General features: G+C 40.8%; 1 protein-coding gene across 1 annotated transcript; it reads left to right on the plus strand.

The window, feature by feature from the left end:
* Window positions 1–640: 640 nt before the first annotated feature.
* On the plus strand, window positions 641–16,101 carry MEIOC (meiosis specific with coiled-coil domain). Its single transcript, XM_059048983.1, has 8 exons — window positions 641–706; window positions 1,278–1,412; window positions 5,540–5,697; window positions 7,732–7,836; window positions 9,565–11,434; window positions 11,938–12,072; window positions 15,015–15,195; window positions 15,851–16,101. The coding sequence occupies exons 1-8, from the start codon at window positions 641–643 to the stop codon at window positions 16,099–16,101; spliced, it is 2,901 nt and encodes a 966-aa protein (XP_058904966.1).
* The last annotated feature ends 331 nt before the right edge of the window (window positions 16,102–16,432 follow it).

A 16,432-nucleotide genomic window follows, 5' to 3' on the forward strand; every position in this document is an offset into this window, starting at 1 on the left:
CGGGACCAGGGGCAAAAAAGAAATGTTTGCCCAAGGTGAGCAGCCTATAGGTTTAGGATTATCGGCTGGTTGCTGAGCGATTTCTCAAATCTTCCAACCACCTCCATCACTTCTCCCACCGGGTAGGCCCGCGCTCCTTCTCCTCCTTCCACGCTCCGCCCCCTCGGCTGCCCTATTAGCCAATCAGAGGTGGGTGCTTGACAGGCCGGGCCAATCCCGAACACATTTACTTTGAGCGGGAAAGTCTCAGAAGCTCCCGGAGAGCGAAGTCGCCTAACTGCCGGTTCTTGGCCTTGTCTCTGGGTGGGAGAATGGTAACAGGCCCCGGAGGCGGCCGCGCATTGGCCGGGCAGCGGGCCAATGAGGGGTGCGAAGAGGGGGGCGGCCCTGCCATAGGGGGCGGGGCGAGGCGGGCCGGTGCCAGGTCGCGTGCCAGTCGCGAGCCGGTGTAGACAATGTAACGGCCTTTCCCCCCAGCCCTTCCTTCCCTGCTCCTGTCCCCGCACCCACAGACCAGCTCCAGGCAGCGCTGGGGGCGGTGGCAGCGGGGTGCGGGCTGAGGGAGCCGGGCCTCGACGCCCCCCCCTCACCCCCATACCCCAGGAGCTGTGCCTAGTCCAGGAGGGACTGGGGGGGCACCATGGAGGTGAGCGGCGGAGACGTCCGTCCGCCCTCTTACCTCCCAGGCCTTAGGGAGGGACCTGAGGTAACCGGCGGGGACGGTCCGGGTCCGGGTGTTGGCCGGGCTTGGAGGACGGCGACGGTGAGGAGAGGCTGAGGAGCGGGCGCGTCCCTGGATGCGGGTCTCTGAGGCGGCCGGGCCGGGCGGGAGAGGCCGGGTCACCAGCTAGGAGCCCCGACGGGGCGCCTGGGCCGCGCCGCGGAGGAGAGCGGGGGGGGGGGGGCGGCGGGCGGTCCGGCCGGGGCCTGGGGGCACGGTGCGGGCTGACAGGACGGGCGGCCGGGCTGGGGAGGGAGGTGACGGCCCGCGACGCCCGGGCTGCCGCCGCCTCCTCCACGTTGGGCCACGGCGGCGCTGAGGCGGAGGCCGGCGGAGAGGGCCCGTCGGGCGGGCGAGGGCCGCGCCTCGGGGTCGGGCCGGAAGGTGGAGAGGGAAGCCGGGGGGCGGAAGCTCGGGGCCCCCAAATGAGTGTCCTGGGAACTGATTCACGGGTGGAGCTGGGCGCACAGCCGACGTGGAGCCGTCGTCCGGCCATTTCGGTACTGGCTCTAACCTGCGTGATGTCTCTCCTGTTTCCTATCCCCGTTTCGTGCAGCCGAAAGTCGCGTTACGTGGAGGTGCGAATCGCTACTGGAACCTCAGTGCCGATGCCAGCAGTCGGCTAACAGATGTCTTCAACAGCGTGATGTTGACTGGCTCCCCTTCCTTCTATGATTGCTACAAATCGCAGGTCAGTTACTCGGCTCTGCCTTTGTTACAGGATTTTTTCCTCCAACAAATCCAGCACCACCCCACCCCCACCGCCCAGGCCATTCACATAGGTGTTTAAATTGCTCCATGTTTAGGACCAGACACCCGGTAACAATTTTTTAATATAAATTTATTTATTTTTGACTGCGTTGGGTCTTCGTTGCTGCGCGCGGGCTTTCTCTTGCGGCAGTGGGGTCTATTCTTCGTTGCGGTGTGGGGCCTTCTCGTTGCGGTGATTTCTCTCGTTGCCGAGCACGGGCTCTAGACCCGCGGGCTTCAGTAGTTGTGGCACACAGTCTCAGTAGTTGTGGTGCACGCGCTTAGTTGCCCCGCGGCATGTGGGATCTTCCCGGAAGGAGGGCTCGAACCGGTGTCCCCTGCATTGGCAGATGGATTCTTAACCACTGCACCACCAGGGAAGTCCCCAGTAACAGCATTTTAAATACAGAGTCTGCAGAATACACACTCACTGGTTTCGAAAACAAGGAATAAGATTTTTCATGGATTCTTATTTTTGTCTTGTCCTCAGCATGACGTGATGCCAGAAATGTAAGAAAAATCTGTATTTACTAAGACCATAAAATATTTCTTCCTTCCGGTGTTTATTGCAAGTCAGTGCAAACATACGTTTATTGTTTTTTTGTTTTTTGCGGTACGCGGGCCTCTCACTGTTGTGGCCTCTCCCATTGCGGAGCACAGGCTCCGGACGCGCAGGCTCTGGACGCGCAGGCTTAGCGGCCATGGCTCACAGGTCCAGCTGCTCCGCGGCATGTGGGATCTTCCCGGACCGGGGCACGAACCCATGTCCCCTGCATCGGCAGGTGGACTCTCAACCACTGCGCCACCAGGGAAGCCCAAACATACGTTTTATAATTTAAATTTTTCTTTACCCTTTTATTCTCTGGCTCTAACAATGTCTTTGATGACGTGCTGCCTTTTACCTCACGTAAAACATTTAGTTTTGTTGTTAATCGTGTTAAATTAGGCTAAGTCATTTTCATTTGAAATTATTTAACCAGGACATCACTGTTGATATTGTTATGCTTTGAATTATAACAATATCCTGAAATAAATAATTTTATTTAATTCACACTACAACCTTGTATAGTATTATACTCACTGTACAGATAGAGAAACTGAGGCTCAGAGAGTTTGACTTGTGCCCTAAGTGACAAAGCCCAAGTGGAACCCAGCTCTTTTTCACTGCCAAGACCAGCATTCCACTGCTCTCTGTAATGTTTACATGACTACTAATATTTACTTGGATTTAATTTCAGTTGATTAAGCATAGCAAGGATAAAGTGATACATTTTGCAGTTATCTAGACTAATTAATATGCCAACCGTAAGCATTTGCATATTTAATTCCCAGAAATATTTTGACTGAGAAGGATCCAGATATTTAAAGTATAATTGTTTGAATCTACCACATTACTTTAGTTACTTGGTTTTTTGTTTTTTTTTTTTTTTTTGGTATGCGGGCCTCACTGTTGTGGCCTCTCCCGTTGCGGAGCACAGGCTCCGGACGCGCAGGCGCAGCGGCCACGGCTCACGGGCCCAGCCACTCCACGGCATGTGGGATCCTCCCAGACCAGTGCACGAACCCGTGTCCCCTGCATCGGCAGGCGGATTCTCAACCACTGCGCCACCAGGGAAGCCCTAGTTACTTGTTTTATCCTAGCATATTACATTTAAATCAATCTTTTAAAAGGACTTAATTTTTCTAATACTCAAATCTTACTTTAAAATATAAAATATACTTGAAATAATACTCCCAAAATACATTTAGTTTCAAGTACTGTTTATTTCATTTGATATTACATAATCTGAAAATGCTTATTTTGTTTAAGCAACTCTTTCAAAAAATGAACAATTATTTATGTCACTTTGGATACTTCAAACCTAAAAGAGAGTTAAGGGGGTCTGTGATAAAAACTGCAGAACTAAAGGAATAAAATTATGAAAGTTTCTAACAATAAAATCCTTTATAAAAGTTAATGCTGGGCTTCCCTGGTGGCACAGTGGTTGAGAATCTTCCTGGCAATGAAGGGGACACGGGTTCGAGCCCTGTTCTGGGAAGATCCCACATGCTGCGGAGCAGCTGGGCCCGTGAGCCACAACTATTGAGCCTGCGCGTCTGGAGCCTGTGCTCCGCAACAAGAGAGGCCGCGATAGTGAGAGGCCCGCGCACCGCGATGAAGAGTGGCCCCCGTTCGCCACAACTAGAGAAAGCCCTCGCACAGAAACGAAGACCCAACACAGCCATAAATTAATTAATTAATTTTTTTTTTTTAAAGTTACCGCTAACGAACAGAAATTTTGGAAAGGAAGTTTTTAGTGGCACTCTTAGCAAAAGCCCTTCTGTGCCTCAGTTTCTCCAGCTTCAGAGTAGTCAACAAAATATAAGCTATAAATGAGAAAATTATAATGTGTAGGTTTCAAATAGTAATCATAACTGGAATTTAAACAAATGGCTGTAAAATATTTGAGATTCTTGAAGGTGAGTGATTAGAAGTTATTAATTTTCATATATTATTGGTATAAACTCAGTGACTGTTTAAAGTGTTGTTTTTAAATTATCATGTCTATGAAGAACAAAAATTTAGGAATGTTTTGATCTAAACATGTTTTACCTCTTTTTACATAAATTTTGATTAAAAGAATAAAAGCAATTAGAAAATATTTTTAACCAGGATTATATACCTTCTATATTTATACGAAAATACTATTTCTTAAGTATTTAAAATTTGAGGGGCAGTATTTTCACTGTACCTCAATCCCTTTGGGAAGGAGGCAGGACTTTAAATAATTCATTAAAATCTTAAAACTCAAACTTTTTTTTTTTTTTTTTTGTGGTATGCGGGCCTCTCACTGTTGCGGCCTCTCCCGTTGCGGAGCACAGGCTCTGGACGCGCAGGCTCAGCGGCCATGGCTCACGGGCCTAGCTGTTCCGCGGCACGTGGGATCTTCCCAGACTGGGGCACGAACCCGTGTCCCCTGCATCGGCAGGCGGATTCTCAACCACTGCGCCACCAGGGAAGCCCAAAACTCAAAACTTTTTATCTTATTTACTCAAAATTCATTATAGAAGTGTTAAGAAAAAAGAAAATGAGCTTGTTTTTTCTTCTAATTGTAATATCTTTAAAATTTCTTAAGGTATAACATTTTATGTCTCGTCTCATTTTTACACTTTCTCTTGGAAATAGAAACTAGGCTGAAAATTAAAGATATTGTTTTAAAAGGCCCTAGTGTAGGAGTAAGAAGGCCTTGAGACTGGGTTTTAGTTTTGTCACCTCTTAGCTCAGTAACTTGTAGCCTCCATTTCCTCATTTTTTAAATATAGAGAATATCCATGTCATAAGGTTGACTGGATACAATAATGTTTGTGGAATTTCTTTGAAAATTCTATGTAAATGTACATTCACTTTTTTTTTTCACAGATTGGGGGCAGTAAGACTGAGTTTTGTAAATGATTTATTAAAAATAATACTGCTAGGGCTTCCCTGGTGGAGCAGTGGTTGAGAGTCCGCCTGCCGATGCAGGAGACGCGGGTTTGTGCCCCGGTCCGGGAGGATCCCACGCGCCGCGGAGCGGCTGGGCCCGTGAGCCATGGCCGCTGAGCCTGCGCGTCCGGAGCCTGTGCTCCGCAACGGGAGAGGCCACAGCAGTGAGAGGCCCACGTACCGCAAAAATAATAATAATAATAATAATACTGCTATAGTCCACATAATGCTCATCTGTTCAAAAAATTAAAACTGCAATAACTGTAGGTGTTTTATACCAGTGATAAGCAACAGGTACTGAACAGGGGCCAAAATTTTCTTGGAATAACCACGCCCACTTGTTCACATACTGTCTATAGTTGCTTTGGTGCTAGGACAGCAGAGTTGAGGAGTTTCAATAGAGACCTTAACACAGCAAACCCTAAAATATTAATTATCTGGCCCTTTACAGAAAAAAACCACCAACCCCTACTGTAAAGTAAGCTTAAGTGGCTAAGTCTAGATTTGTCTTCCAACTCCTCAAATTTCCTGTTATTTGGCTAATATTCTGTAATAAATGCAGTTTTGATTGTGTCTGGTATACAAACATGTCTTTAAAATTTCAGAGTGAAGACAGTGTTGACCTAAGGCAGACCTATGCTCCACTTTCTTCATCAACAGAACATGCAGGTTCTGTAGATTCTTCACTTTTCTATGCACCATGGTCTACGTATGGAGATGATATTAAACAGCCCTCTAATTCTCAGATCAATGTAAAGAACAGGTAAATCAATAAATTAGATTTCTCAGGCTAAGTCAAGTGTTTTCAAGTTTGATTACATGGGAACCTAGTTGTATTAGCTCTTTGTTCCCTATATCAGCATTTTTATGTTATGGCATTATAATTTTGTTTAATCAAACTTTTAGGAAATCTTAAACGGGATAGTTACGTGTGTATAATTTTTTCTTACTACTTTTTTTTCATTCATTAGAGGCAACCCTGAGTAAATCTTAAGTTCCTCTTTCTAAAGATAACTTATATAAATGAGTTACAGTTTTTCAATCTATTTTTTTAATCCAATTCTAAATTTCCGGTAATTTTTCCTTCACAAGTATACAACAAACAGGATTTTATCAAACATAAGATACTTTAATTATTTTTCTGTTCAATTCCAGTAATAATAAGGGCCTACTCTATGTCAGATTCTCTCCTACTGGGGATATTAGAATTAACATGGCAAAAATTATCCCTGCCTTTATAGATCTTACAGTAATGATGATGATGACGACGATAACTTGTCAGACACTGCAAGTATAGTGAGGTTTAAAAGAAGCAGTATAGAATATTATGGGAGCTTACTGCCAAGAGAAGGTTAAGGGAGTGACACTACCTTTATGTTAATTATAATAAGGGAGCAGTTAATAGAGGCCGAGGCATCTTTAGTTTAACCAGGACATAATTATTTTTAAAATCTACTAATTAATTAAATAATTGTAAAAACATTTTTTAAATTTGGTAAGTTCTCTAAAATAGTGATTTTATTAGAAGGACTATATAACATATAATTCCACAAAAAACAAAAATATTTTTTAAGTTGATACATGTTCATTGAAAAACTTCACACTTTACAGAAATATATAAAGGCAAGCAGAATTTCACCATAACCTTGCCTCTCCACCGCCCAGTAACAACTATATATATATAGTTGTATATATTACATAGAATATTTTTCTAGATATATACTAACACATTATTAAACAAAAAAACTTTATATTGAATCTTTTTGAAATAACAAGATGTAGTGGAAAAAGCATTAGACTTGTAGGCAGACCATTTATTCAGCAAGTGTATAGTAAAGCATGGTAAATCACATGCCCTTGCAAAATTCAAGTTTCTTAATATCACACATGATCATTTATTCAACAGCTTAATGATTACTAATATCTGCCCTTCCTATGTTATGAATTATGAAGATCAATGAAATTTTGAATGTTATGCAAATATAAGGTATTTTTATTTATTTCTAAAATGTCCTAACACTATGAAATGATAGACATAAAATATGAAAAAACAAGAAGTTACAATTTAAAACAACATATTACTTCTAGGAACAAATTATTCAAAATCCGTAAGCGGTAAAAAGGCACCAATTTTCCATCTCCTTGTGGCTTTTACATTTTGTATTATTTAGATAGCTTTAGTCAATAGGTAGGATTTCAGGTACATGGAGTACCAGTCACTTCTTCGGGAAAGATTTAGGGGTAGCCTCCAAATCTTTTACATTTAAGGGACAACTGCAATGTTGCTGTGATATCTAGGATGACCATATCACATTTCACTTTTTAATCCAACGTTTAGTATAAAGAGTCACAAAATAGAGCAACAGGCTCATATGGTTTTCAAATCACAAATGGAAAAACTGAGCAAGTGTTGTTGATGTAATGATGTATACTAGGACTAGACATGATATCAGGAGCAGCCATGGTACCAACTGTGTCTGCAACATCATGGATCAGAGATTTGTATCTTGGTCACCTAAAATGAACAGCATGTGTTTTGGAGAAATAAGAGGTAAGCATACATTGTGAACTAGACATAGGATTTGGAATGAAGGAGAAATACTTATGTAACATAAACACTATGCTAAAGTGGAAAATATTCTGAGTTCCTGTTCCCTTTTTATTTGAAATGATGGTATAGAGTCAATCCAAATATTTTATAGAAAAATAATGGCAGAATAAGTCTGGAAATAGAAATCAATATATTGTATTTCAATATGAGCAAAAGTATTTACATGTGATATTCATTTATCTTTAGGATTCAAACAGAAAGAAATGACTATGGTAGTGAAACAGACTTATATGGACTTGTGTCTAACATTTTGGAAGAGCAAGATAAATCACAGCCATATTTCAATGAGGGGTTAGTATATTATATAAGCTATACAGTGTGTAGTAAACTTTTAAATTCCCAGGTACTAGATTACCCTATTTATTAACTTTTTTTTTTTTTTGCGGTATGCGGGCCTCTCACTGTTGTGGCCTCTCCCGTTGCGGAGCACAGGCTACGGATGCGCAGGCTTAGCGGCCATGGCTCACGGGCCTAGCCGCTCCGCGGCATGTGGGATCTTCCCGGACCGGGGCACGAACCCGTGTCCCCCGCATCGGCAGGCGGACTCTCAACCACTGTGCCACCAGGGAAGCCCTAAAATGTGCTTCTTAGATTAAAAAAGTTTGCAGTCTACTGTAGTTATACTGGCAAATAAAAGACAAATTAATCTAAAAAAAAAAAGAACTTTCATTTGGAAACTTGCATAATTATTCTTGCATAATTCAGAGCTATTTCCCTTGAGTTCATGAGCTAAAATTTGGCTAAAGAATATAAATTCCAAGGACTTTTATACTTATACCTCCAAAAATAAAACTCATTAGTGCTGTGCAGAAATACGTATGGAGGGCTTCCCTGATGGCGCAGTGGTTGAGAATCCGTCTGCCGATGCAAGGGACACGGGTTCGTGCCCCGGTCCGGGAGGATCCCACATGCCGCAGAGCGGCTGGGCCCCGTGGGCCATGGTCACTGAGCCTGCGCGTCCGTAGCCTGTGCTCCGCAACGGGAGAGGCCACAGCAGTGAGAGGCCGCGTACCACACACACAAAAAAAAGAAATATGTATGAATTTTATTCATACGGTAAAAATTTTTAAAGTATGCTTTAATCGTCTTATTTGGGTGTGGAAGCCATGTTATGCAGCATGTGGGATCTTTAGTTGCAGCATGCGGGATCTTTGGTTGCAGCCTGTGTACTCTTAGTTGCGGCATGTGGGATCTAGTTCCCTGACCAGGGATCAAACCTGGGCCCTCTGCATTGGGCATGGAGTCTTAGCTGCTGGACCACCAGGGAAATCCCAGCACATCTTTTTTATTTAAAAATAATTGAGGTCAACAACACTTTTGTATTATATAATAACTTAATTAAAAGAAAAACTTATTTTGGTTTCTACTTACTATATATAAACAATTCATGTGGGGACTTCCCTGGTGGTCCAGTGGTAAAGAATCTGCCTTCCAATGCATGGGACACAGATTTGATCCCTGGTCGGGGAACTAAGATCCCACATGCTGCAGGCAGCTGAGTTTATGCGCCTCAATGAGAGAGCCCGCATGCCGCAAACTACAGAGCCCACGCGCTCTGGAGCCCGTGCACACAACAACTAGAGAGAGAAAACCCACACGCCACAACTAGAGAGAAGCCCGCGGGCTGCAACATAAAAGAGCCCGCATGCCTCAACAAAGATCCCACGTGCTGCAACTAAGACCCAACACAGATAAGAAAGAAAGAAAGAAAAATAAATTGAAAAACAAAACAATTCATGTAAGACCATGTAGTCACCAGCCTCAGGCCTTAGTATATGTCTCTTGGGAAAGTATAATGAAGACATATTAAGATTAAAATGCATATTTATGTAGCATATAGCACATTTCAAGTGATAGTTATTTGGATGTAATGGCAGCTTATAAGGCAGAGTTGGAAAGGATTAGAGAATGGTGAGGTGGGGCAATATAAATGTTTTTGAAAGCCTTTCCTACTTTCTCCACTAAGGAGATAAAGACTTTAAAACCTAAATTGTAATTAAATATATTTACTTGTTCTAGGACCTGCTCCTCCAATTTAAAGTCACTTTGGCCAGTGAACACAAGCAGATTTGCAGATCACCATGACCTCTTAACAGAAACCAAAAGGCCAATAGATACAGCCATCTCTCAGCAAGCTTTTTATACTGGTGAATCTGTGTCAGCAGTGGAAAAGCAGTACCTGCATAATAGTAATCTGATACCACAACAAAAAATAGATGAACTTTATCATGGATTTACTGGTTTAGACCTTGAAGAACAATGGATGTACCCCTCACGAAGTGATCATTCTAACTGGTACAGTATTCAGACAAATGATACAGCTAAGACGACATTTCAAGAATACCTATCTATCAAAAAATGTTTTACACCACACATTGGTCTGTCTGACATCATGAAAGAATCAGGAGTTGATACCTACTCTTATGGAAGAGAGAAAATATGTGCTAAAGGTCTTGAAGCACCATTACAGCAAAAGAGGGCAGAGATGTTTCTTTCCCAATTTAATAGATACAATGAAAATGCAGATTATTGTAGATACCCAGAATATGCTTATCCTAATAAGGCTAAGCTGAATAAGTGTTCAAATTTTAGTGTCCAAGATAGTAAAAAATTAGCCAGTGGCACACCTGAAACACCAACTGTAGAAGCAGACACCTACACAAAGTTATTTCAGGTTAAACCAGCAAATCAGAAAAAAATGGAAGAGACAATACCTGACCAGCAGAATTTCACATTTCCAAAAACTATACCACATCTGACAGAAAAACAGTTTGCAAAGGAAGCATTTACTGCTGATTTTGGCTTAAAATCAGAATATGGACTAAAACCTCACACAGCTTGTCCAGCTAATAATGATTTTGCTAACGTCACAGAAAAACAACAGTTTACTAAACCGGACCCCCCAAATTCTGAGTATTTTAGGTCAGTGAATTTACTAGGAAACTCAGCAGCATCTTCAGGCGGTATCAACTTAAACAGACCAACTTGGATGAATGTCCAAACAAAAAATAACACTCTTATTCCTTATCGAAATCAAAGTAACTTGATAAAATTAAATACTCATTTAAGTGCAGCTTCAAAAGGTTCTAACCTTTCTTCAGATTTCCTGCAACTGTCATCTACAAATTTAACAGCAAATAGCAATTTATTTCAGAAGTATTGCCAAGAAAACCCGTCACCATTTTCTAGTTGTGATTTGGGTTACAATGGTGCAGAAAGAATTCAATCTGTTACTCACATGGAAGGACTGACAAAGACTGGAGAAGAAAATCTCTTTGAATCTGTTAACGATAAAAAAATAAAGCAGCCAAATGGATTTTGTGATAACTATTCAGCTCAGCAGTATGGGATCATTGAAAATGTAAACAAACATAATTTTCAAGCTACGCCCCAGAGTGGCCATTATGACCCTGAGGAAGGGACAAAGCATTTAGATAGCTTATCTCAAAATACATATCAAGATCTGTTGGAGTCACAGGGACATTTTAATAGCCACAGACAGGGAAGTAGAGACAACAATATTAATAGCCATGTGAATCGCACACAGGTGTCATGCTTTTCTAATAATTATATGATGGGAGATTTAAGGCATAATCAGAGTTTTCAACAACTTGGTTCAAATGGGTTTCCCATAAGATCCACACACCCATGTGGCTATTCAGTTGTTCCACTGTTGGATTCCTATGATTTGTTTTCTTATGATGATTTAAGCCATTTATACCCATATTTTAATGATATGATGTATGGTGATAATTCCTTTTCTGGTTTCGTGCCAACTTTTGGATTTCAAAGACCAATTAAAACCCGCAGTGGACCAGCCAGTGAACTTCATATTCGTCTAGAAGAGTGCTATGAACAATGGAGAGCATTAGAAAAGGAGAGAAAAAAGGTAACACAAAACTATCCATTTAGGTGTAACTTAGTATATCCCCTTTGCCTATCTTCATTTTATTTACCTTAGTGTAGTTTAAGAAAGAGTACTTGCCTTATTTTTAAGTTGAATTCTTCTATAATGTGTAGTATTTGTTAAGTTCATGACTATAGAGAATTAATTAGGTAATTTAGAGACTAAAAATGCTTGGGTTTTAAAAAATTTGTTATTTTAAAGTTTATTTTGCCTATTAGGTAGACTTTTTCCTTAATGAGTTAAAAGTTTATTTCTTTGAATTTTCTAAGTATTAAACTATTGGAGTGTTTAGGCATTTTATGCATTAAGTGTGACAGAAAAGTACTGTGGTACTGTGGTTTGTATTTGTTGCCTTTTGATACCAAAACAATTTTTATCTAAAGGAATAATTTTCAATTTACTTCTTAGGCCTATGAGAAATATTATTCATGATTGAATCATATTTAGAAAATTTAGCATCTAAAAGTTATATAATTTTTTTACAGACTGAATTAGCCCTTGCCAAAAATTATCCAGGGAAAAAGGTATCGAGTACTAATAATACTCCAATTCCAAGGCTGACCTCCAACCCATCTAGAGTTGATCGCTTAATTGTGGATGAACTTCGAGAACAAGCCAGAGTAAGCTATGAAAATATCCAATAGCAGATTTTTTAAACTGATAAAATTTTAAAATGCTTCAGCAAGTTAGAATTCTGAAGGATTTTTAAATCACATTTATGTGTAACTCTCTGAAATGTATTCTTTTCCATGTTTGGACCTAGAACTATTAGTTATTCAGGAAAGGGAAAATAGCCCCAATCAGTCATTGAAATAGTAGGTTTAATAGTCTAAGTGGTTCCTCTTCAAGAAACCCAAATTAGCAATGGAACTAATCCTCAACAGAAAGAAAATTTTTTTTAAGCAAAAATCATTTTGCATATTATTTACAGGGAAAGTCCCATTTCTTAGTCACAAACATTTGTTTCCTAGCTTCATGAGCAAGCTGTGCTTGCATTATACAAGATAGTAAATTAACAGGAAATTACCATATTTCATTTTCTTAACCCTGTACTCTTATTTTATTTATTTTTGGCTGCGTTGGGTCTTCGTTGCTGTGCATGGGCTTTCTCCAGTTGTGGCCAGTGGGGGCTACTCTTCGTTGCAGTGCACGGGCTTCCCATTGCGGTGGCTTCTCTTGTTGTGGAGCACAGGCTCTAGGAGCGCAGGCTTCAGTAGTTGTGGCCACGGACTCTAGAGTGCAGGCTCAGTAGTTGTGGCAGACAGACTTAGTTGCTCCGCGGCATGTGGGATCTTCCCAGTCCAGGGCTTGAACCTGTGTCCCCTGAATTGGCAGGCAGATTTTTAACCACTATGCCACCAGGGAAGCCCACAGAGTCTTATTTTATTGAACATTAGTTTCTTACTTGTACCATGCTGTCTTTAAAATACAGATATGAACTACTTCAATGGAAAAAGATTGATTTTACCTAGCTTTCAGCCTCATTCAGTTGTAATTTTTAATCAAATTTGTAAATTTGTACAATGGAATTTATCAGTGGTATAGCAGATACTGACATGGGTTATAGCCAAATGTTATAAAAACTTAGGTCTTCTATTTTTTTCTTAAAACTGTTCCAAGTTAAAATTCCTTTTTCTCAGTAATACATTTCTAGGCAATAAATCAAAGGATTGCTGATTGTGGATATTAAGAAATATACTTTTTCCAGCCTTACTTAGTCTTCACCCTAATTTAGAAGGTTATGTTTATAGCTGTTATAATAATTTTGTTTATCTACATTTAGAAGCAACATTAGATCAGTAATACACAAAGGGCAAAAATATTTTTATGTGTACTACTTTCTAGTTTGCTGGTTTTGTGGAATTCTGAAAAAAAATCTTTTAAAAGTTTATTAAAAATCACCTGTGTAGGGCTTCCCTGGCGGCGCAGTGGTTGAGAGTCCGCCTGCCGATGCAGGGGACACGAGTTCATGCCCCGGTCCGGGAAGATCCCACATGCCGTGGAGCGGCTGGGCCCTGCGTGAGCCATGGCCGCTGAGCCTGCGCATCCGGAGCCTGTGCTCCGCAACAGGCGAGGCCGCAGCGGTGAGAGGCCCGCATACCACAAAAACAAACAAACAAAAATCACCTGTGTACATTTCTTTCTTTACGCTTATCATTTATTCAAAATGATTGTCTTATTTTAAAAATACATAATTTGTAGTTCACTGGAGTTTTTTCTATGGTATTTTCTTTTGTTGTCTTATTTTCCCCTCAAGAATCTGGCTGGTTGTACAGCTGGGAAGAAAATATTTTATACCTGTACACTTGTGTTTTCTCCATGGGCTTAAACTGGGATAGACTTATTCCAAAGAAACTTGATAGGAGTGTGAGGTTAGAGGCATCATTCAGGTGCATATTAATTAAGAGGTATTTTTCTACTTTCTCCAATCACTGAACACCAAGTTCTTAATGTGAATTTTAAATCATTTAGCTCCCAAAGGCAATTATTGTATTTATTTGATGTCCACATCCTACTTACTCAAAAACTGCTCTTTCCTTACACCTTCCAAGTTTAGAATTTGAAACAAGTTAGGCATATACGACTATGAAATGTACTACCCTTACTGATATACAGTGCTCTTCTTTAAGTTTAATTAACCAGAAGATTGAGACTTCCTGATTTTCCTTAGCAGTTTTGACAGTTATAGGATTTATTTTGTATTAGTTCAGCATAAATTTAAATTGGTATTTTCTGGATTATGGATTCCTTAAAACTACCGCTAGCCAGTATTATTTCTGATTTCCAAAAGGAGAACTTTGGAGGCCCAGAAAAGAATTGCTGAGGTCAAGGTTAATCAATCTAGGATTTCTCCTTTTTAGCTCAATTTTTTTCCCTTTTAATTACAGTAACTCCGAATAGTGCTCTATTTGCAGGCTATTCTCTTATTTGCCAAAAAGAATCTCATATCTTATATTTGCACTTACTGTTAATAACATGGAAATATTTGAATGTTTGACTTTTTTTTTTTCCCTTTTTAAAAAAAATTTATTTATTTATGGCTGTGCTGGGTCTTCGTTTCTGTGCGAGGGCTTTCTCTAGTTGTGGCAAGTGGGGGCCACTCTTCATCGCGGTGCGCGGGCCTCTCACTATCGCGGCCTCTCTTGTTGCGAAGCACAGGCTCCAGACGCGCAGGCTCAGTAATTGTGGCTCACGGGCCCAGTTGCTCCGCGGTATGTGGGATCTTCCCAGACCAGGTCTCGAACCCATGTCCCCTGCATTGGCAGGCAGATTCTCAACCACTGCGCCACCAGGGAAGCCCTTGACTTTTTCATTGTTGCTTATTCCCAGTAACTGACTACCCTTAAACCTTTTAGAATTAACATACACAAATAGGTACAAAAGACTGACTTTCCACCTTTGTTTCCCCCAGCATGGTGTCAGGACATAGTAAGCATTCACTTATTTATTGATTGAATATTACTGCTCTCATCTCTATTCTGCTTCATTGAAGATTTGTTTTAAGTTAATGACAGGACAATGTGGTTACATGCCTCATCAAAATTTAAAATGTTTCCCTCAGGTTGTGACTTTACTGGGCAAAATGGAACGGCTTCGAAGCTCTCCCCTTCATGCCAGTATCTCTACAGCTCTTGATAGACACTTGGAGTCCATTCACATTGTACAGTCACGTAGAAAGGATGAAATTGTTAATGCTTCAAATCGGCAAAGGCAGGGTGTTCCTAGATGCCAAGATGACAGAGGTACAAACATTAATGCATATTCTTTTGATAAGGCACTGAGATAATTTGAATGTCAATAAAATCAGACTCTGAAGTTAAAAGGTTGAATTTCTAACATTTATACTTATCTAAAGAATAAATTGTTAAATGGTGCCCATATAATTTACTCCAGAAGTACTTTGATCTATTTTGCTAATATTACCCATTTAATTATAATAACTGTTAAAGTCTGTGTTCTACCTAAAGCAGAATAGTCATGGTTATACAAGTCAGAAATAAATACAAGTATCAACGCTTTTTTTTTTTTTTTTTTTTTTTGCGGTACACGGGCCTCTCACTTGTGGCCTCTCCCCTTGCGGAGCACAGGCTCCGGACACGCAGGCTCAGCGGCCATGGCTCACGGGCCTAGCTGCTCCGCGGCATGTGGGATCTTCCTGGACCGGGGCACGAACCCGTGTCCCCTGCATCGGCAGGCGGATCCTCAACCACTGCGCCACCAGGGAAGCCCCAACACTTTTAAATATTAAGTCAAATACTTTGGTTAGCTCAGTCAATAGCCATCCTTCTTTTATAAAAATAATGTTTGATCATTTAGTAGCACAGCACGGGGTTTTATGAGTTAAGGGGTACTTAAATGGCATCTGATATGAACTGACCCCAAATATTTCTTTTACAGATGTTTTTGCCCTTGCTTCAGCAATTAAAGAGATGTGTGTGGCTACTCGGAAAGCACGCACTACCCTGTGGTGTGCACTGCAGATGACCTTGCCAAAAACAGCCAGTACAGCTGGCCAAACAGATGTGGAACAGGCTTTACAAGATATAGTAAACTGTGAAGGTAAAGTCCATGAAAGCCTAAATAGTAGCAATCCAATGAACCAGAGAAGTCAACAAACATTAAGGAAATGCCAGCAGAAAGAAGAATAAAAAGCTGATAAGTAAATGTATCAAGACATGCTAAAAATGTTAATGAACTTGTCAAACTTGAAAATTTCATTACATTAATTTTCTTTCAGATTTAAAGGTAATACCTTAATGAAGTCTAACTTTTATTTAAAAATCTTCTATTTGGAATGAATCAGATGTAGTTTAAAGTGAACTCAAAGGTAAAGCTGACTTCTCTAGGGGTTCCTGGGTAGTCAAAGATAACAAGTTTAAGTAAATTAAATATTTCCTAACAGCTAAAATATTGCTGAAACCCATTCTGCAGTGCAGGTAAATGCAAATGTGAAATTCTTCTAGAAGATAAGTTTCATTT

The sequence above is a fragment of the Kogia breviceps genome, chromosome 19 (assembly GCF_026419965.1).
Source record: "Kogia breviceps isolate mKogBre1 chromosome 19, mKogBre1 haplotype 1, whole genome shotgun sequence".
Classification (NCBI taxonomy): domain Eukaryota; kingdom Metazoa; phylum Chordata; class Mammalia; order Artiodactyla; family Physeteridae; genus Kogia; species Kogia breviceps.

Coding starts and splice junctions, on each gene's coding strand:
- MEIOC (XM_059048983.1), top strand. CDS start 641: ATGGAGGTGAGCGGCGGAGACGTCCGTCCGCCCTCTTACCTCCCAGGC. Junction 1,413..5,539: donor ATGATTGCTACAAATCGCAG/GTCAGTTACTCG, acceptor TTAAAATTTCAG/AGTGAAGACAGTGTTGACCT. Junction 5,698..7,731: donor CAGATCAATGTAAAGAACAG/GTAAATCAATAA, acceptor ATTTATCTTTAG/GATTCAAACAGAAAGAAATG.